Below are 23473 nucleotides of genomic sequence, written 5' to 3'. Positions count from 1 at the left end.
TAGAAACCCGAACAAAACCCAGTCTTTACGTGAGTTAAAGACAAGCCACAATATCCTTCGCAATAATATAAAACACAAGTGTTTGTAATTTTTACACGAAATTGTAATGTGCAGTGACACTTAACGCAACAGTCACAAGTCTAATTTAAATACGTAAGAGTTGGTGGTATAACATACTTCGTTACCGAGTAGCCGTTTGAGATTATGTCAAAGAAAGCTTTTTTAATCAAAAATTAACGTAGCTTCCATCATTTAGTAACTTACACGTTAACGAAGTGACAGTGGCGTAACCATCGTTGGCATAGCATAAATACCTGAAGAAATATATTTGTTACCAAGTAATATATTTTGATACTTCAAAGAAATTTTTATTCAAAAATAAAATTTAACATAGCATCTATTATTTAGTAAGTCACACGACCACAAATGAAGGGACTGTGGCGTTACGATGCTCTGTTATTATTAACTAATAATTAGGCGAAATCAAATGAAGCGAGGTTTAATGTAAAGGCTCAAAGCTAACTGCACGTCAATGTGTAGGCCTACACGAGACCTCGGTTTTTCGTCCCATCCGAACGACTGGCAATGGGAAATCGCACCGGGTAATATCCCTAGGATTTTTTCTCGGCCACCCCCATCAGTTAATCGGTTAACGTTCCCCACATTTTTCAAGAGATTGACGGAGAATTATAAAAATCGACAAGGCTCTTCCCTTCATTGTCCTAATGCTTAACATTGAATTTGAAAAAGAAGATATGTTAAAAAATTTAGCTGCTTTTGCGTACAGAATGTTTTAGGGAAAGGAGGTAACCTCGGAACGGAAGGTTGTGTAACGTTGAATATCAATTGAATTCGCATTCACAAAATTTTGCGCTAAGGGGGCATAACTCTGAAACGAACGTTCGCGGAAACCTGATCATAATTAGAATTCTTCCTCTCATAACCCCGATGCTTCAAACCAAATTAGAAAAAAAAACCTGTTAAAATCTATAGCCTGTATCGGATTCAAAAGGTTTTCGGAAAAGGGGGCAGGTCCGATGCGCAGCAAAACCAACTCTTCCGAGACCATTAAAATATATTTTAATTTTGATCTGAATTGACAACAGTTTTGAGCTCCAGAAGATCAACAAACTTTGGACATATTTCACAGGGGGAATCACTCCAGAATGTTAAATCCGATTAGCATCAAAATCGATCTCATCTTTTTATACTTGACATATATGTTTAGTTTTATTGTAAACATTTTGTGTAAAAAGCCGGGGGGGGGGGGGGGCAGAACAGAATGGAAGGACTTGTTGTTTCTGAGATATATGCATCTGGATTTTTTTTTTTTTTTTTTGCTTTCACATAAATCCTTCTTTTATTTCTTTAATCAGACACATTCCCTGAATTGCTGGCTTAATTGTCATGATCTTGCTGTTGTTTTCATCGGTAGGCCTACATTGCCTCCCTGGAAGAGGTGACCATGACTTTCAATTTATAAAGTTCACCCCTTGTAGTTATGCCGAGACAGTTTCTTGGCCGACAGCGGGAGCTAAACCGAGACCGTAACGAACCAGCGCTGTACACACTGAACTAGCGCTCTACTCACTGAGCCACCACGGCTCCCGTGTTCAATGCAGGCACGTAGCCAGCTTGCTAGCTTCGGAGGGGCAGTGAAGTTTTTAAGGGGGGGGGGGGGGGGGAGCACACCGGCACAGTCTAAAGTAGGTATTTTAGAGCTATGGTCGGCAATTTTTTTTTCGGCGGGGGGCGCAAAACATTTTTTTGGGCATGGCTAGGCTACGGGCATGGTTCAATGACAACCGGCACAATACAACAATCAAGATTTGTCCATTGTTTAAGTTTTATTGATATTAATTATCACATGGCTGCATGAATAAAAACATGTCGTTAAGTGAAAATTTTTACACAGTGTATCGGCTATTATAAACCTTTTCTTACTAGACAAAAAGGGATAGCATCAAGGCTTGCGGAGAGTACATAAATACATATATATATAAACATTATTAATAAATATTACATTGATAAGCTTATTATATATATAATATAGGCTACACATGTACAGTACTTGGCCTTGTTCCTAAAGGCTATAAAATTAATTATCGGGGCCTATTCACAAAAACGTAAACGAGAATATGTTGAGAATTCTGCTCTTTCATTGGCTCTAGCTGATATTTGTACTAGGATTTTTAAACTATCAACCAATGAAATGCTTGCATTCTTAAAATATTTTAGCTTAAGTTTTCATGCATTAGCTGGGGTTTATTTATTTAAATACGGTAACAACCGAACACATTAGGGGAAGAATCAAGGCTTAGTATTAATTAATAATTTTAAAGTGAAGGGAAGAAACTAGACTCGTTATTAATTAATATTTTTAAATTTAAGGGAAAAAAATCAGATGTCGCCCAACATGTTTTTCATGGTGTGAAATAAATTCAAGAATTAGACTAGATCATTACAAATAAAGAACATCGGAGAGTATTATTCACTTTAAAAAAAAATGCACAAAAAAACCCCAACAGATAAACATCAGATAAGCTTATAATCAGTCTAAACCGTCGACACTTAACACTTTTTTTTATTCTCATTTCCCAGGTCCCATAACTCGGTCCTGCCGTGATTTTTGGCAGACTGAAATGTCGGTATTTATAACAGTCCGAATTATTTTATAGACCCTTTTATTTAGCCTAACGTAAATTGTTAGAAATATGTTTTGTTTTTGATCATTTAACAAGATTCAAAAGTTGTTTTGAGTTTGAAATTCAATAATTAAATAAATTAATTTCTATTTCAGATTTTATTTCCTTTCAGTCATATCAAATTGCATAATTATTAATTGACTAATTCTATAAATTTCTAAAAGAATTGCGATAAATCTTTCAGTCTTTATGGAGATTAGAATTCTAAAACTAGATCTAAGTACATATAATTACTATTATGTAATATTTAAGACTGAAAGGGATTATTTTTATCAAAAAACCCTTGGTTAATAAAATGTCCAGTTCCTAAGTTAGCCAACCAGTCCATATCACAGGTATTTTCATTATCATCAGATAACTAAGTTACTTTTTGAAAAGAATTTGAGAATTTTTACCATTTTTCAATTAATAAATAAGTTTAAGGTATGTAAATTGACTGACTGATTAAAATTCTTTAGCCGGTCAATTTCAATGGCTGTCGGTTAAGATTGGCTAAATAAGACTAAAATTAGAGGCCTGGCAGGGATATATGCATACACCATTGTTAATATGCTGTAGTTAAACTGTATATAACATTTACTGTGATGTAGCTAATATAATACTAATCAAGTGTAGATGTGTAAAACTTTTATACAGATTGAAATAAAAACGAAAGGATATAACTGCAAGGAAATGTCTTTATTGCACTTCACGTTATTTAGTAGTCAACTGTTCATGGGAGATAACTCTTGTTTTGTATTAACAAACAACTACAAGACCTTTAGGTTTCATTTTTATATAAAATTTGATAACAGTATTGGTTCCCATAAAAAGTGAGAAAAAAGTCATTTAAATTAATAAGATGGAAGCACACACATTTTACAAACTTAAAACACAGATGAGTATGGGTTTATAATATTTCAGCTCCAACTTATTTTATAAAAATTCAAACACTTCATGTAATAAAGATTGTGAACCCACCCTATTATATTGTTCTACAGATTGTCCTTCGCCATAGACACAAAGCTCCTTGCACACCCACTACAACCTCGTCACCTTTCAAGCACAGAAAAAAATATACTAATTATGCTATTTTAAATTAAAACACATGTACTACAATATTCTTAAGATCAGTGAATCCAGGACTTAAGGGAGCTAAACCTCTAAACTCAATATATTCATAATCTTCAACATTAAAAATATGAATTAGAATTTAACATCAGTCCATTTCAATCAATATTGATGCTGTTACCATGAAAATATGGTATCCTGATATCTAATATTTAATGCCCCCCCCCCCCCCAAAAAGAAACCATGTTGAAAACAGTTCCCGAAGCCAGGTTCAAGATTCTCTATGATCTCCAGCACCATTTGTAATGAGAAGGTTTGATGAACAAATCACAAAGCAAAACATGTCCCATATATCAATGTGGAAGCAATTAAAAATGGCTGATCTACAAACACCTAGACTAGACTAACCAGTTGCCAACAACTGCCTTTCAATTTGGACTGTTTGTGTATTTCGCCAAACATAACTGAATAGAAATTACAATAAATAATTGAATGCATATCAGTTTATATACACTAATATTACATTGATATGTGCTTTTTAACCCATTTTAAGGTGCCAAAAAATAGAGGTATAGCTCCTTTAATGAGTGTGGTGCTATAGGTACTTTTCATTCTGTACACTCAATTCACTGACTGATTAGTAGGAGATTGAGATGGAAACACGATTTATATAAAACAAACTAAAACTACATTTGCCTATCCATACAAACAGTGGAAATTATTACTGGCCATCCTCCAAAATCGACCCAACAGCAGCAAACAAGGGACATAACTCAGATTGCTTATTTTATGCAGAGCAGTTGAATAACACACACAAACACACACATAATGTTAACAAATTAAATGAAATTTACAATCATGTAAATGATTTGATTTTTATGAATGCTGATTTGTGTAAATTTATGATAATTTTAAAGATCTGTCTACAAACTTTACATCTAATAAATTACAAAAAAACACCTAACCTCTTAATATTCAATATTAATAAAGAATGTCTATGGAGATCATTTTAAAAGGTAAGGGACAAAACTTAATTCCCTTTCCTTTTCAGTACTATTTCGCAACATTTCAAAATTAACAGTCACTTTAAACATACATGTGGTTACAATTTTACAATTCCACACAATTTATTTTTTTACAGTGTTACACTAAAAAAAAAACCTCTTTTGATATCCGCTATTTAATATACACATATTTTATATGAAAAGAATAAAAAAAGAAACTGATGATATTCTTCTTGCTAATGCTTCAAAGATTCTGTCTGCAATTGAAAAGTAAATTAAATTTTAAAATGAGGCTAATTTCCCCACATGCAATTCCCAAAATATATATATTTGTACATGGGGCTTTTTTGGGGTCCCATCCGAAAGGCTTTCTGTCGAGCTTAAATAGTCCTGAAGGTTGCTCCTTAATTCACAGCCATGTCCCCGCTATCCCCAACGCAATTTATTGGAGTTTAATGGTAACAACTGGGTCAACACTTTACTTTTCAACTATCAATTGGTTACTTGTGAAGTGTTTGGAGAAGAAGTTCGACAGCAGTAGTTCCAACTGTCCAAGGGATCTTGCAAAATACCAAGCTTTTTTTTAAAAATTACATTTTGGGATTGGGTTGCCAAATGGTTTAACATCTGTGCTTTAGACCATAAGGCCAGTCATTAAGTCAAGTATGTTACAAGGAGTACGGTTCACTTGTCTTTTTTTCTCAAGGGTTTTTTCTGGGTCCTCCGATTTCCTCCCACTGTTAAAAACACCTATGCGCAATCAAATTATTGAAATAAAATTGAACCATATGTTAGTCCCAAAATGACCTTGTATGTGCCCAGTGGAGGTCACAACCCCATTTCTTGCTCTATTACATCTGCAATATGTTTGACCGTTGAACCAACTGTAAGGTGTAAGCTTGAGATCAGAACCATGTGACTTGATCATGCGTTATACCATTCAGACAATGAAACCCCCAAATGTAAAAAGTTATTACCTGATGTTTTCGCCGTTCCATAAAATCAACTAATCGTGATGTAAGGATTGGCTTAGGCCGTAATGGAGAACTTCTAGGAACAAGAGCTTTGCGTATCCAGGCACTTTCTAAACATGTCTGAGCTGTGGGCCGTTTACTGAAATGAAAAATATGTATAACTTAATTAATATAACTAATAGTATAACTAACATGTTATTAAATAGATACAACTTAATGAAATGAGGTTCAACGTCATACTGCACAGACTGGGCTAATGAAGACAGGCATACACCATACAGTGTTCTATGAGCGAAATTTTGCCCAGACAGCTACGCCCTACCCTTATTTCCAATTCTTTCAAAGTGTTTTTTTCACTCCTTCCAAACAACTAGACCACTGTTCTATGCCTGGTAGTCCATCCTGCTCTATAACAAAGATTTGATTTTTTTTTTATTAATACATGATATTCCTTACCTTAACTCATCCACTAAAATGAGACGCATGAGGTCCTTGGCATCGGAAGATATACCAGCAAAATACTCATCAGGAAAACAGTAATCATTACGAACAATATTTGAGCAGGTTTCTTCCTGGCTTTCATCAAGAAAAGGTGAAACACCACTTAATAAAACATACAGTATTATACCAGCACTCCTATAAATACAAACATACAGTATTATACCAGCACTCCTATAAATACAAACATACAGTATTATACCAGCACTCCTATCAATACAAACATACAGTATTATACCAGCACTCCTATAAATACAAACATACAGTATTATACAAGCACTCCTATAAATATCCAGTATTATACAAGCACTCCTATAAATACAAACATACAGTACTATACATTCACTCCTATAAATACAAACATACAGTATTATACAAGCACTCCTGTAAATACAAACATACAGTATTATACAAGCACTCCTATAAATACAAATATACAGTATTATTCAAGAATCTATGATTATTTAAGAAGTTTTACATAAAATTAAAGCTTTATACTCTCAGAAACATAATTCCTTGCAGATTCTCAATTATACTTTTTATGTCTTATTTCTGATTGTTGACAATGTGTGTTATAAGATATCGAATAGCAGTGATGGGCAACACTGTACACACAGATTCAATATATATTTGAAAGATGCTAATACCAATAACATTTGTCTCAATAATACCACAGGCAGCAAAACGAAAATAAAAAGAAATGAAATGGGGTTTAACGTCCTACTGTTCTGCTCCGACTGGGATAATGAAGACAGGCATATTCTGCCATACTGTTAGCTATGAGGGAAATTTTGCCAATAGATCCTTTCATACCATCCAAACGACTAAACAGCTGTCCTTGTCAGGTCCTCCGTTCTGCACCACTGACATGGCGAAACCACGCCGAAAAATCTTGATGAACTTTCTCGGCCAACACCGGGAGAGAACCCGCCACCTCCAAACTATCCAGCATGTTTCCCACTTAGCCACAGTGGCTCCCCAGGCAACAAAACATTGATAATATCAACCGTATCTGTCTCAATAATACCACACACACACCACTAATAATTCACTATAAAGAATACATACCAGATATCAGTTAGTAAACCAACTGGTGTGGAACTAACTATTTCTGGAGCCATGAATTCTGGGTTTCCTACCATAGGATGTATATAATAACTATTATAGATATGTCGTGCATCACCAAAATCTATTAATTTAACACATGTAGACATGGCACCTACTTCGATTAATAAATTTTCTGGCTGTAAAATAACACATGTTAAATATTAATGACCAGTTTTAACAATATCTAATATTTATTTATAAGTGATTGATATCCCATTTATAATTGATTAAGTTAGCTCACAGATCAATACTGTGGAATGACTTTTAGAAGGCTATTAACACCTAACTCTGAAGGGAGAGAAATAGGATTTAACGTCCAATCAAAACAAGCTTGGTCATTTTAGGACTAACATCTGGTTCAATTTTATTTCAATAATTCACTTGCGCGTAGGGGTCTTTAACAGTGGGAGGAACCAGAGGACCCGGAGGAAGTGAGACGTTCTTCCTCCCTTTTAGCTACATCCCTTGTTTTCTCTCAATGAATACAAGCTGATAAGCTGAAAAGCTCCAGCATTATACAGAGATGATATGAACACTGCACACGTGATGTAAAGACAGCAATGTGAACCGTTGTGCCTTTAGACAAATTTTAAACATGTCTAATTTTATACAACTGGGCCCCTGTTAATGAAAACTTAAACCAAAAAACCTTAATGATGCTGCCTTTTCATTGGTTGAAGGTTAAAATCCTCATAGCCAATGAAAATGACTGTTTTATTAAAATATGTTAATTTAAGGCACCTGATCTGAGACTGTTAGAATACACCTCGATGTTCGTTTCTTGTATAAATTAGAGGTTATTTGGGTGAAGTTATTCCATTATACAAGTTAGACATCAGTATTAAAAGTAGCAATATTTACCTTAACATCTAGATGGGCAATCCGACAATTATGTAAATAATGTAATACTTCTAATAATTGTCTGATATATTCAGCAGCTTGGATCTCATCAAAATGTGGTTTAGAACATATATATTCTAATAAACGCCCATGTGGTAAACTGAAAATACAAAATAAAATATATATCTTTTTTACATGGAAGGTACGTCCAAGGGGTCACATGGATTTAGCCATCACACCAATTGGAGAAGAAAGGAATACAAACACTGCCACAAAAATGACTGAAATGGTACTATAACCATAATCTCATAGGCTAAGTGAAGGAAATACAATGCCGGGCCTGGACCACCCACATGATATAAATGTTGGGGTTTTTGTGCATCCAGGGGGGGGGGGGGGGGGGGGGGGTGTCCTCTTCCTCATGCAAATTCAGTGATCATTACTCCCATGCATAATGTACACACTCCATGTTCTATGCATGATCATCCGTCCACCGACAATTTATCAGTCAAACACCAGCAGAGGATTGACCTTTCTTTCATTGAGTATAAAAATTATATAAACAAACTTGATGTTCATGAAAAGAATATGTAACTTTATTGGAAATTCTCACTGATATGTATAAAGTTCAAAGGCAGTTTGTTTAGATCATTATAAAAGCTAAACTTACTTTTGCATAATAATTATGAGATTATGTTTAGCTTCGTACAGATCAAAGACTTGTATTAATGCTGGATGCTGTAAACTTTGTAACGTATTAAATTCTGTCTCTGTTGCTTGTTTACTCATGAGTTCCCGTGTGATACATTTAGCAGCCATTTCTTGCCCAGAACATTTCTGTATACATTTTCTTACAACAGAAAATCTACCCCTGAAAAACAAAACAAAATGAAATACGTAGCTAATATAATTTAGTCAATCGTGTCGACACTCTACTTCTGTTATTTACAATGATAGACATAACATCCAGTTATTTATTTCTACGGTCACATCTGTAGAATTTTGCCCACATGAGCTCTTCATCAGATTCCAAGCGTTAAAAGTTACTTTACGTGCACACAAGTGGATCAATGTTTTATGGACTATCTGAATGACTACATAACACTTTCAACCCTAGAGACGCTTTATGCAACAAGTGGAAATAAAAGAATGTATGAAATGAACCAAGCTAATGACAACAGGCATATGCCATGGAGTCTGCTATGAGGGAGATTTTTCCCCATACAGCAATTAACTGCATCTGTCAAGGGTTCTGTTATGTGCATGCCCCGTATATACACAACCTCTGTTTTTTGTCCCATCTCTGTACGACTAGGCCCTGTACCTTGCCGCCTTCTATCCTGCACCACTGACTAGGGTAAACCAGGCTGGAAAATCCTGGGGGACTTTTTCAATCAACTACGGAATCAAAACCTGATCCTCCTGGTTAGTGAGCTTGCGCCTTACTCAGATAGCCACCATGGCTCCCCACAACTACTGGGAACAGGGCATGTACATTTTATAAACAAAACTTTACCTTCCTATCTCACCAACATCCATAAAATCATTTTCAAATGTTGCTTTCCATATTGCTCCTGTACTTTCTTCTCTCTCACATAATTCTATAAACATACATAATACATGGATAATCAAATTAAATAAATAACTGGACAATATTCTTAATAACGTTGAACGTCATTTGCATCTTTGGGATTCATCCACCCAAAAATGTACTCAAAATGATTATTCGACATTTAATTATGAAAATACCTTTAGTAGTAGATAATCCCCAGGCTTGGAATTCAATTGGATTAAAAAGACCCCCATTAAAAGATTTGACAAGGAGAGGATGTTGAATGTTGCAAAAATTTTCATATCTTTGTAAATACTGACTGAAATTGAACCTTTTTCAACTGATAGTATCTTGATGTTTATTTACGATGTCGTGTAATGACAATTTGTAGCGGGACAGTAACATTTAGTTTTCAGGAAAGAGATCTAATACATACACTGACAAATTGTACACCTAATAAATGGGAAATATCTGAAACAATTAGAAAGATGGCTTACCATGTTCTGTGGGAATGGTTACACTATCTGAGGTAGGACTTGGTTCGCTAATACCAACAGCATTATTGGCACTGACACGGAACTCATACATAACACCAGGTTCCAGGTTACCTATAACTTGTGAGGTATTTGGGACGTAGGGTATAGCCAGTTGCCATGCATGATTCCCTGAAAACAAATAGTATAATATCTCATATCACAGAGAGAAAGGTTTAGGCTAACATCCACGCTACATAAACTAGGTCATTTTGGGACTAACATGGTACAATTTAATTTCAATAATTAACTTACTTGTAGGGAAACCACAGAACCCAGTGAAAACTCATGAGGTTGGGCAGGTGCGTGGGGTTTTTAGAAGTGGAGGGAAACCAGAGAACCGTGAGAAAACCCATGAGATTCGGCGGACATTTGTCATATACAAGATGGTTATAGAAGCCACCCCACTTAACTCAGTGACAGACATTATGATCCATTCAATACACATGCAGTACAACTATCTACTTTAAAAATAAAAATAGACCATATGTTAGTCCCGAAATGACCTAGTTTGTGTCAAGTGGACATTAAACCCCATTTCTTTCTCTCTCTCTTTAACAAGACTTACATCTTTCATACACACATAGTCATTAAATAAAAATGTAAATGAAAAATGAAATGGGGTTTAACGTCTTACTGTTCTGCTCCTATATACTGGGCTAATGAAGACGGAAATAAAAATGTAAGCGGATAATAAAAACTTCTCAAACATCTCGAAGTATACTTAGTGTTTTCAATTAAAATAATCGATGTAAGAATTAAAATGTTGGTCAATCAGCTTTGTGTCTCTTCTCAATCAAAATGAAATGAAAATGAAATGGGATTTAACGTCCTACTGTTCTGCTCCGAACTGGGCTAATGAAGACAGGCATACGCCATACATTTTGCTATGAGGGAAATTTGGCCCGGACAGCGGCACTACGGCCTACTCTTCTACCGAATTCCAACTGTCAAGGGATCTTTAATCTGCATGCCAATGTGTACACGGGACCTCGGTTTTTCGTAACATCCAAACGACTAGACAGCTGTCTTGTCAGGCCCTCCGTCCTCTGTTCTCAATCAGACCCATCTTGTATGTTTATTATCTAAACCACACATGTCAGACCACTCGACTGGCTACAGATCATCGAAGTTGACTTACTGAAAACTGGGGTTTGACATGACTGACAATATGACCTCAAAATGTGCCCAGCACCAACTACAACTTATCAGCCCTTTTGTAACAAAATTTTCCTATTCAAACAAGAAAAGTGAGAAATAAAATATTGCCTAAAATATTGAGTTGCTACAATAATTTTGTAATCATCATTCTTTTCCTGCTGAATTTTTGGTACCTCCCAAGATTAAGCCTGTATTTATAACTCACCAACTTCTCTGAACTCAACTGTGTAACCTTGTATTTGACCACATTGAGCTGCTAGGGGTGGACACCATTCTAGATGTACTGCTGTACCAACTTGGTTTCTTATCACAGGTTTACCTGGCTCTCCAGGACGATCTAAATTAACATAAATCAACAGTTAAAACAAATGAAATGGGGTAACTTTTCTACATTAATATGTTAATGAGGTCTTGTATATGCCCGGACAGTGGTGCTACGGTCTTCTTTTATTTTTAATTCCAACTGTCATGGTTCTTTTACATGAAAGCCGATGTGTACACAGGGCATCAAGAAACCATTCTTAGAAATCCAACGGTACTTTCTCAGTTAAGACCTGAATCAAACCAGAGACCTACTGTTTAGCGAGCCAGTGTCTTACTTACTGAGCCACCGTGGCTACCCTGATCTAGAACAACATGAATAACAGAACAAGGGATATCGATAAGGTCGTACCTTTAATGGCACAAGATAACTATCTAATATTCTAATAAGCCCAGAAGATTCTAAGCATTATTAATTCAGATGTTGCCTCCACTAGTCAAGAAACTTACCTAAGACTACAAGAGTAGCTCTAGTAACAACTGAACCTATTTCACTACTAGCAAAACATGAATATTCTCCACTATCAGCCACCGTTACTTGAGATAACTACAAAATACAAATATAAAATATGAATATTCTCCACTATCAGCCACCTTTACTTGAGATAACTACAAAATACAAATATAAAACATGAATATTCTCCACTATCAGCAACCGTTACAAAATACAAATACAAAACATGAATTTTGTTAATTCTAATTAAAGTTATGTAAGCAGTCCAAATGGAATGTCAATCTTTTATCTTTATGTAATTAGTAATTACTTCCGTACTGACTTGTGGGATATGTTTTGCTTTATTCATTACAAATGGCGCTTGAGACCATAGTGAACCTAACATCTGGAACTGATTTTAAAATGTTCACTGTGTCTTAAATGAATTGAAATGAAATGGAGTTTAACGTCCTACTGTTCTGCTCCTAAGCTGGGCTAATGAAGACGGGCATACGCCATACAGTGTGCTATGAGGGAAATTTTGCCCGGACAGCGGCACTACGGCCTACTCTTATATCGAATTCCAACTGCCAAGGGATCTTTTACGTGCACGCCAATGTGTACACGGGACCTCGGTTTTTCGTCCCATCCGAACGACTAGACAGCTTTCCTTGTCAGCCCCTCCGTCCTGCATCACTGACAAGGGAGAACCACGCCGGAAAATCTGGATGAACTTTCTCGGCCAATGCAGGGATCGAACACCCGACCTCCAGGCTAGCGAGCTAGCGTCTTACCCACTTAGCCACATGATCCCCCACTGTGTCTTAAATATTGAATATTAGGATGCTATAGTTTCATGGTAAGATAACAACCTCAATATTGATTGAAATTCATCAATATTCTAATTTGTGTTTTTAATGGTGACTGTTAGGGATGATATTGAGTTAGAATTATACGCTCTTTAAGATAAACTGCATACCAAATCAAACCATGTTTTACACCACAAAGATAGAATTTACCTGAAGTGTAGCAACACCATCTTCATTATACATTAAAGTAGTTCGAGGACCAATGGCAATAGGTGTAACATCTTGGAATCTCCACGCTATATTCGGTCGTGGTCGACCACATATTTTACATGATAACATGGCTGTGTCACCACTCTGTACTGTAACACTGGTTAATGGATGATGAATAACGGGTGGCATTTCATATGATACATCTGGACCAACCATCTATTTAAATAAAGAAATGAAATGGGGTTTAACATCCTATTTTTCTGCTCCATCCTCACTAATGAAGACAAGCTTACACCAGTGTGCTATGAGGGAAATTTGTCCAGACAGTGGCGCTATGACCTACTCTTATTCCAACTTCTTTTACGTGTAAGCTCTTTACTACTGTTCTAAGCCAAGCTCTTCCGTCCTGCAGCTTTCATAGGGGAAATCACACTGGAAAATCCAGGAACTTTCTCAGCCAACACTTGGATTGAACCTAGGATCATCCACTGGTTGGTCAGCTAAAGACTTACATACTGAACAACCCTCACTTCCTATTTAATAGATGTAGAAGGGCTAATAATCAGATCATCTACGTGCATCAAAAGATACACATGCCCACAACAGCCAAGTTGTGCAAGCAGTACAGATAGGATTGATACCAACCGGGCTAGTATGGATTGGTAGGTAATGGGAGCATATATATATATTCTAATTAACAAAAAAAGGTCAAAACAAAATTAACAGAAATTATTGAAATTCAATAATCTGATGACAACTTCTGTTGTTAAAACGTTCACAAGATTTTACAAAGGGAAACAACTTAATAATTAAAAAGAAATTACTCAAATTCAATAATATTCTTTGCCCCAGTAATGTAAACAACACATGTTTATTCTTTTGCCTGGACTGTAGCATTTTTTTTTCTGCCAACTCTTCATCAAATGCCAATTGCCAAGGGTTCTTCTATATGCATGTCATTGTGTAAACAGGTGGACAAGAGATTTTCATCCTTCTGAACGAAAAGTGGGCCCGAAAGAATGTTCGAAATTTCTATAATAAGTTTATTTTCTTACCTTGACTTTTGATTTTCCATCTCTGCCAAGTGACTTGGTCCGTCTCTCTAAACTATTCATACCATCACCATGACCCTTTTCACCTTTAAAACTAGGTTTCTTTAATTTAAACATCTGCCAGGATAATTTTCTGAAGGGTTTTAAAAAAGCATACTATCTAATAAGCATTTTTCATGTATAGTGGGAATTTCTAATATCACGTCAAAATAATTAAGACAGTAACACACGTTTCGTCAAAATAAATTGGTTTGTCACAATATTGTGATTTGCTTTAAAGCAGAAATCTACATGGATCTCATCATTGCTACTCAGTGGGTGTATTTGAAACAACGTTCTTGGCAACATGAGAACAACAGGCGTCCATGGATAATAATGGTAAGTATTAGTCTACAATATTTTTCACCAGAGAAAAATTACAACAGTAATTAAATATTTACCCTATTTCATGTAACAAATTAAATATTTACTCTATTTCATAAAACAAATTAAATATTTACCCTATTCATATAACAAATTAAATATTTATCCTAATTCCTATAACAAATTAAATATTTTATATAACACATCATATATTTACCCTATTCCATATACAAATTAAATATTTATCCTAATTCCTATAACAAATTAAATATTTTATATAACACATCATATATTTACCCTATTCCATATACAAATTAAATATTTATCCTAATTCCTATAACAAATTAAATATTTTATGTAACACATCATATATTTACCCTATTCCATATTAAATATTTACCCTATTTCATGTAACAAATTAAATATTTACACTATTTCATATAACAAATTAAATAACCCTTATTTCTGATAAAAAATTAAATGTTTACCTTTTTCATATAACACATTAAAAATTTACACTTTTTAATGTAACCGATTAAATATTTACTCCTATATCTGATAACAAATTAAACATTTACCCTATTTCATATAACAAATTAAATATTTACCCTATTTCATGTAACAAATTAAATATTTACCCTATTTCATAAAAAAATTAAATATTTATCCTAATTTCTATAATAAATTAAATAACTTCAAACTTCTCCTGGTGACATAGGAAGTGACAAAAACAATGTTCATGCCTTTGTTCATGTATTGTTAAGAAAGCCGTTTGAAATACAACCCTTGTGAAACCCTTTGGCATATTGTATACTACTAGGGCCTTGCTATAAAGCAAGTAAGTACCAATAATTAAACAATGTTGACAACTTATTGTTGCTCATTATTGTTTTATACTATAATTGTGCAGCATCAGTTGTTGAAAAATGCCCTCCAAAGTCATCTGGGTCATTCAAACTGCTGCTCCCATCCCTAACCCTGGAAGTTAAATAATCTCAACAGTCTTTGAATCTGTGCATTGCGCCGGCAAAGGTTTTCTTTTTTGTAAAACTCTGCGCAACTTTCCAAAAATTCACAATTCCTCAATAATAAAGAATATACCAGTTTAAAAATTTTTTAACTTTAAGATGCCTTTATGTCTGATTTCCACATGTAAACACAAAGAAGAATTTCGGAGACCCAATTTTACTTTTGGAAAGGAAGACAATAAAAAGGCTGCCATCTTAAAATATTTTAGTTTAAATTTCCATGAATAAGGTTCCTGAAGTCTATTTCTGAGGAATGGAGAAGTTTTGAACGGTTTGTTACAAGCCTTGCACAAGAATTATTGCCAGCAAAGTTAGAACATCCTTGGAAGCTGGCAATGAACACAATGTCACCAATGGTCACATAAGCCCATCGCAGCTTGCAGCTCTTTAACTTGATCTGTAATAATGTAGTATCTTATAATTTATTTACTTTAGACTGCCATCTCCCTCCTTTGGTCCTAACACTTGGCCTGGTATCCAGCCTTCTGCTGCAGGACAGTGATTATTGGCTGGTCGATGAACTAAAAACATGTTATATTGGTTGGTTCCGAGGATTTGAACAATTTCTCCCCGATTCACAGATATTTCATCTTCTTTAACTGCTAAATAATCGCAAATGATGCGACCTTGAGTTATACATCCGTCTAAATGTTGTACCTTTAAAATAATTACATGTTTTAAATACAAAAACTTGTACCAGATAGAGGGATAGAGAGAATGAGGTTTAACATCCACTCACCATAAACAAGGTCATTTTGGGAATAACATATGGTACAATTTTGTTTCAATAATTCCATTGCGTGCACTGAGATGGAAGTGGAGGACCCGGTGAAAACTCACGAGGTTGGGCAGGTGACCCTAGATCTTTGTCACGTACAAGCTTGGGATCGAAATCACATCAATGACAGACCTTATGATCTAAAGCATACATGTCAGACCACTTGTTCCCCTCAACTCAGCTGTCCCAAATATAATCTGGAAAATTGGCTTTAACAGGTAAATGTAAAGTAGAATCTTGATCCACCAGTGGAAATCCCCCGTGGAAACCATAGGACCTGGGGAAAACCAATCACGTTGGGCAAGTGAACCTACTTCTTGTCACATACAAGTTTGGGATAGAAACCACAGCATTTCACTCAATCCCAGTCACTTTTATCTAAATGCATGAGTAAAACCAGTCGACCACTCACCCTTACTGGTAATGAAGTAAATCTACCTCAATTAGAAGCAGATTCATTGTGTTGCTAAAGGCATGACGGAAAGACAGGACAAACCCATTTGAAAAGTCCCCTGCTTTCCCCAGGTGAGGGAAGTGAACTATTAGTTGTCCATCTCACAAAACCAATTTGTTCATCAAATGTAACCAACTTGCCACTGTAAGTCCATTACTTTTTTTTTTCTGTAGCAGTGGGAGGAAACTGGAGGCCTCAGTGACAACTCAGGAGATTAGGCAGGCAAGCCAACTCCTTGCCATGTACAAGCTTGCGATCAAATAACAACTCAAGACTCAATGTCAGACCTTACTATGTAAAGAGCACTTGCTAGACCACTCAACCACCCATCCCCGCTGCTTGATGTGTACCTTGATTTGTCATTCCATCCAAATGATAAATGGTACCAGGCTTTGAAAATCCTGAAAGTTCATATCCACCCAATACTATAAAGTTTGCAATGTGTGCTGTATTCATGTACTGTTCTATATTTTTTGAATCAGTTAGACTCCATTGACTGTCATGACACAATGTTAAAGTAGACTCCATTGACTGTCATGACACAATGTTAAAGTAGGCTCCATTGACTGTCATGACACCATGTTAAAGTAGGCTCCATTGACTGTCATGTCACCATGTTAAAGAAGCAAATATCTGTAGTTTTGTGGATATTTCTGGTGATATTATGTTTCTGATTGATTTTATCTTATTACCCTTGAATGGGAAAATTTAGGATTATCCCGTTTCCTTCACATACCATACAAACTAAGGGTAATCAAATTTTAAATGAGTTAGCAGGCTGAGTTAGCTCTAATTGCTCACAAAAATTAATTGGTTTTGGCAATCTGCAATTCTGGTTCAACTTGAATGATGCTTATTTAAGTACATTTCCCCATTAATCTTTATGGAAAACAAAACAGTATTATATTATAAATCCTTACAAGATCTAGCAATTCTGAGGAATAAATATAACAACAAGTATTACTAAATTGTTGAATAGTTTGAAGCCTGGAAATAAGGCATAGACATAGTCTGGCACAAATTTAGGCCTTTGCCAGGCACAAGTATATTGGTGCCTGTCATTGTGTTTGGTACAAATTTGCCTTTTGGGGGGGGGGGGGGGGGATTGATATTTTTGAAACATGTCCGGGAGGGACAACAGTGACTGATATTTTGTCAGATAGAATTAAAATCAATATTTCCAGGCCTGAATAGTTTCAATTATTTAACCCCCAACTAGGACTCAGCAAGATGCATTTCCTATAATGAGCCGATATGTTTTCCATAAAGATTTTAATTGCTACTGTAATGCTTCTGTGATGCATAACACATAAAGTACTTGTGAACTGGATATGTTAAAGGTACTCAACTGTCTTATTCAAGGTCGTCTATATTTTGCAAAGGAATAGAATACTAATAAAAAGAAAAAAAAAGAGAGGCAAATGGGGTTTAAAGTCTGCTTGAAAATAATCAAGGCATTTTGGAACTATTTCAATCATTTTTTTGCACACCAGGGTTATTTCGGGACTAACATATAATACAATTTTATTTCAATAATTTGCTTGCGCAAAGGAGTCTTTTGCAATCTGGGGAAACATGCGGTTACATAGAAAATCCACAAGATTGGACAGGTGACCCTACACGTTGGCTTGTGATTCAAAAGCTTGGTATCAAAACCACGCAACTTGACTCAATGACAGACCTTATGATCTAAATGATATAAAGCTTGAGTTTTAGCCCACTCGACCACCCAACACACACACCCCTTACCGACCCTTGAACAAGATTGTTGAGTTCCTTTAAAGCATGTCAATGAGAATAACTTGTAATAAATATCCTTTGTTAAACGAAGTTTACAGCGAGTTCAAGTTGGGAATAATGAAGAGATATTACGATAGAGGTATGCCATTAACAATACAGGAAGTAATTTAGATACACTCAATCTATTAAGAGAGATTACACTTTTCAATTGCACCATTTGAAAATTACAAGATTGTGATTTGTTCAAGGAATTTGTTGAGTGGCAGACAATCTTCTCAGATTCCTCTTAGTAAGCAACTAGCTTCGTTCTAATTTCAACTCATCAGGCTTAACTGAGAATGTGCTGTTGTTTGATCAGATCTTTACATTATTATAAATTCACTCTAAAAAGATTAGCACCATAGATTTAGGGGGGTTTTCAGGATGGGCATTGGTCCAAAAAGCATTATAAAGTACTTATTTATAATTTTGAAATTAAAAATATCATTTGTTGGTTAAGTAATGATGCATAATTTGCATTTTTTGGAAAATATCAAAATTTTCACAGCTGAATCCCTGCTAATAATGATTACTTAACATTTAATTAAGAAAACAAATCAAAATTACAAGGCTAGATAATCTCCCAACTTGTAATCAATTGGATCTAATTTGATTCACAGCAAATAAGAATGGCAGCTGTCTCTTTACATATGGAGCAGCATTGATCAGTGGAATTTTCAATTTGTCCTACCTTTATAAATATTGAAAGGAATTGAACCATTTTTGGACTGTCATTTCTATTAGCGAGTCATACAACTTCCACAATATTATAGTCTGCAAGGGATTCTACAGTGCTAAAATGATGCAGTCTTTAATGTCAATAATATATTGTCATATAAATGCAAATGATGATAAGTGGCTTTAATAAAACTAACCACTGTTTATATGACTTTTAACTTCTAATATTGGGGCATTTCAGTTCATTTCTAAATTCCAAAAATAAGTTAACCAGTCAGGTAAGATACACAGACCCATTGCCCAATAAATAATAAATGACTGTCCACTAACACAGACCAGGTGATTTTGGGTGTAACATATGGTACAATTTTATTTCACTAATTCGCTTGCACATTGGGATCTTTAGCAGTTCCCAGAAAATATTAGATTTTGTTTCAAATATTTTGATTGGCCTCCTTTTAATCGGATTTAATCAAAGTCTGAAGATTATCTATCATGGATATTTTGATTTTATTTTCTTAATAGGAGATATATTCTTACGCAAGTATTTATTGGGTAGTTATTTTCAATAAAAGCGTAGTAATTTTGGTATATTTATGGGAAGTAGAGACACCCAATATTACTAGAATAATATTGCGAAGGTATTCTTTGAGTGACGTAAGGAGTGCTTCTTACGTGTTGATCTGTTGGCAGAGGATAATCCAGGAATTTACTTAGGCTTTGATAATGGACAGCGACTTATCAACCAATACAAGCTGATAATGGATTCTTCCTCAATCAAGTCACGTGATAAACACGGCTGATAAAAAATAAGATTCTCGCGGCATGGGGTGGTTTTCCGACGAATAAAATGTTTTGAGGGAGAGAGAGAAATTTGGTTTAACGTCCACTTGAAACTAACTAGGTCATTTTGGGACAAACATATGGTTCAATTTTATTTCAAAAATTCACTTGTGTGTAGGGGTCTTTAACAGTGGGAGGAAACCGCAGGACCTGGACAAAACCCACAAAGTTGGACAGGTCACCCTACTCCTCGTCATGTACAAAACCACGCCACTTGACTTAATGACAGACCTTATGATTCCAGATGCCAGCGTTAAACCACTAGAAGACCCAATCCCCCCAACACAGTTTGTGTGCCACAGTGTTAAATAATCAACTTGAGGGTACATTTTATTAACATGGATTAAGGATGATCCGCATTGGTGACTCATTTGTATAACACTAGTTGGACTGAATCGGATGGACCAAGTCTCTTTTAATTACTCTAGGTTTTATCATCAATTTTCCCCATTGATATTATTTGTGATCTGGGGTCATTTTTTCTTTGCGAAATTACTCCTAAATACACGGTAAACTCCTCTTTGGGCTGTTTTAAAAACCAAAACACAAACTTATGGCATTGCTATGGGCACTGTGAGTGTAATATTCCATCTCAAGGCAATGCCTCGACCTCAACTTGAGCTGTTCTTAAACAAAGAGTATTATTAAATAATCCATTAACTTTTGCTAATAGATTTGAAGATAAAATTCTGGCAAACACTAGCTGCAAACTTCATCTAACAATATGTTCATTCATCTAATTAATCATGCTTATTTGTATGTATTGAATTTTTCACTTTGTTACCTCCAGCCTGTAACCATGACAACATGCACTATATCTAAATCTACAACTAAACTATTTACCTATCTACTACTACTTATATCAAAATACACTGTAACCTTGTTAAAATAAGAAAGGGGAGCAGGGTGGGGTAAAGAGATGGGAGGTTTTAATCCTATTGGCTGAAATGTTCTCATAAGCCCTTTGCTAGAAGGTATAAAGCATTTCCATATCAAGAGAGATAGAGAGAGTTTAAGTTCACTTCAAGTAGGGTCTTTATTAGGTCATTTTGGGACTGACACCTCCTGACCAAGTTCTTTAAAGGTTAAGGCCATTCTGGTTATGTATATAACACATATTGGGAATGATGAAAATCATATAAATAAATCTATAGAATCAGGAATAGAATCCATTCCATGACATTATAGTCAGTCATCCTAAAAATTTTGCGAGCCACGGTGGCTCAGTGGGTAAGGCACTGGTTTTCTAACCAAGACGTCCTGGGTTCGATCCTAGTGATAGCCAAGAAAATCTCTCAGGCTTTTCCGTCATGGTTTCCACTTGTCAGTGGTGCAGGAGGAAGGTCCTTCCGAGGTACAATGCCTAATTGTTCAGATGGGATGAAAAACAGCAATCCCATGTACATGCTGGTGTGCCCCGTAAAAGAACTTTGACTTCAGTTGGGCAATATTTCTCCAAGAGCACACTGAATGGAATATATCCGTCTTCATTAATCCGGTTTGAGCAGAACAGTAGGACGTTAAACCCCATTTCATTTCATTTTGCAAGAATTTTAAAACTTGCTGTTTTACCAGTTTTTAAGATGCAGATAAATCTTGGTAATTGAAGTGAGAAACAGTATGCATTAATTCATATGGCGGGGAAATGCTCACTTAAACAACACAACACTTGCAAGGGAAATTTATAATACTTTTTAATCAGAAGTATTTAAAAGATCTCTCCATAACAATTATCCTCCATTAGTGGGTAAGAGCTTTTTAAATCTGAATTAACCCTTCAAATAATGAAATTGGAGGGGGGTGGGGTGTAAGGTCATAGATGAGACAAAAGAGAGAGAGAGAGAGAGAGAGAGAGAGAGAGATTGTTTAATGTCCACTCGACACAAACTAGGTCATTTCGGGACTAACATACGGTTTAATTTTATTTCAATAATTCGCTTGCGCGTAGGGGTCTTTAGCAGTGGGAGGAAACCGGAGGACCCGGAGAAAACCCACGAGGTTGGACAGGCGACCCTACTCCTTGCCACGTACAACCGGGGATTTGAAACCACGCCAGTTGACTCAATGACAGACTTTATGATACAGCGCGCGCACGCTAACCATTCAGCCATCCAACCCCCCAGAGAGAGAGAGAGAGAGAGAGAGAGAGAGAGAGATATTGTTTAATGTCCACTCAACACAAACTAGGCCATTTTGATTGATACTAATATGTGTTACAATTTCATTTCAATAATTTACTTGCGCATAATGGTCTTTAATAGAGGGTAGACCTAGAGAAAACCCATGAGGGTAGGCAGGTGACATTTCTCAATGAATATCAACTGGATATTAAATGTTCTTAGATTATACATGTACTGGTAGATTTATTTTACAGTTGAGAAAATTTAGAAAATTAGTTTCAATACACAAATCAAATATTGACATGTATCTCAAGATTAAATTATTCCCAATGGCTTCAAAATTTTTAAACCAGTATTTTTTTTTTTAAATAAATACAGCACTGTTATTTTATTATTTTACAAATCATTAAGTGCAGTCTAGTGGTAAAATGTGTTAATTCATGCATATTATACATAAACTCATTCAAACCACAGAATACTCTGTTGATCTTTCTGAAAAGGTTTAAAAAGCTTCTCTTTTTTGTTAGGGGAACAAGTTTATCAAGTTACAATAAAATTTGGGAGTGGAGAAATGATCTTAATAACAAGGCCACAGTGTATAAAATTATGCACAAGACATAAGATGATAAAATAAATACTTGATATATCTTCAGAAAGTTTATTGTCATTCAAATTTGTTTCAATAAGTTGACTAGTTTTTATACATACAAGGACATACGGTACATATATATATATATTATGATGATGCAGATAATTTCATATACAAATTATTATAGACCAATGAAATAAAATATCTTCTTTGAACTTTTATCTATCTGCTTTATTTAACGTAAAACCTTATAATCTCAGGAATATTCAAGATTTTTAATTCCCAACTTGGGACGATTCCATATTGGACTTTTAGTTCTTATTGAAAGCCAGTAACATATACGTGATCATTTTTAAATGGAATTTTCTCAATGGGATTTAACATGTACTAACCACATCTGATCCGAATTGTATTGTCGATCACCCACATTCACAATACAGCGGTGGAGACGTTAGCATCTGATCACCATAATGCCAAGAAGGAATCGTAACGGAATATTAACAACTTCTAAATAAATAAATAGCAGATAGATAAAAATTGTCTGATTAAGAACGATATAAATATTTCAGTATTCTTTCTGTTAATACATTAG

General features: G+C 35.2%; 1 protein-coding gene across 3 annotated transcripts in view; it reads right to left on the bottom strand.

Moving 5' to 3' along the window:
• Positions 1–1834: 1834 nt before the first annotated feature.
• The window catches only part of LOC126807812 (kalirin), a 128350-nt gene continuing 106711 nt past the window's right edge, over positions 1835–23473 (bottom strand). For 2 of the 3 annotated variants that reach the window (XM_050532647.2, XM_050532648.2), the window contains exons 54-66: positions 16071–16297; positions 14253–14382; positions 13198–13413; positions 12196–12292; positions 11630–11761; positions 10228–10395; positions 9695–9779; positions 8849–9049; positions 8200–8338; positions 7300–7475; positions 6190–6369; positions 5737–5872; positions 1835–5016 (exon numbers count right to left, since the gene is read on the bottom strand). In XM_050532647.2, coding sequence (XP_050388604.1) covers positions 4996–5016; positions 5737–5872; positions 6190–6369; positions 7300–7475; positions 8200–8338; positions 8849–9049; positions 9695–9779; positions 10228–10395; positions 11630–11761; positions 12196–12292; positions 13198–13413; positions 14253–14382; positions 16071–16297 — 1908 coding nt within the window. In that variant the 3' untranslated portion in view covers positions 1835–4995. The remainder of the gene's footprint in view (positions 5017–5736; positions 5873–6189; positions 6370–7299; positions 7476–8199; positions 8339–8848; positions 9050–9694; positions 9780–10227; positions 10396–11629; positions 11762–12195; positions 12293–13197; positions 13414–14252; positions 14383–16070; positions 16298–23473) is intronic. The other variant, XR_007674178.1, reaches the window with a different exon arrangement.

The sequence above is a fragment of the Patella vulgata genome, chromosome 9, assembly GCF_932274485.2.
Source record: "Patella vulgata chromosome 9, xgPatVulg1.2, whole genome shotgun sequence".
Lineage (NCBI taxonomy): Eukaryota > Metazoa > Mollusca > Gastropoda > Patellidae > Patella > Patella vulgata.
The sequence above is the reverse complement of the archived record's forward strand: the minus strand, read 5'-3'. Positions and strand labels throughout refer to the sequence as shown.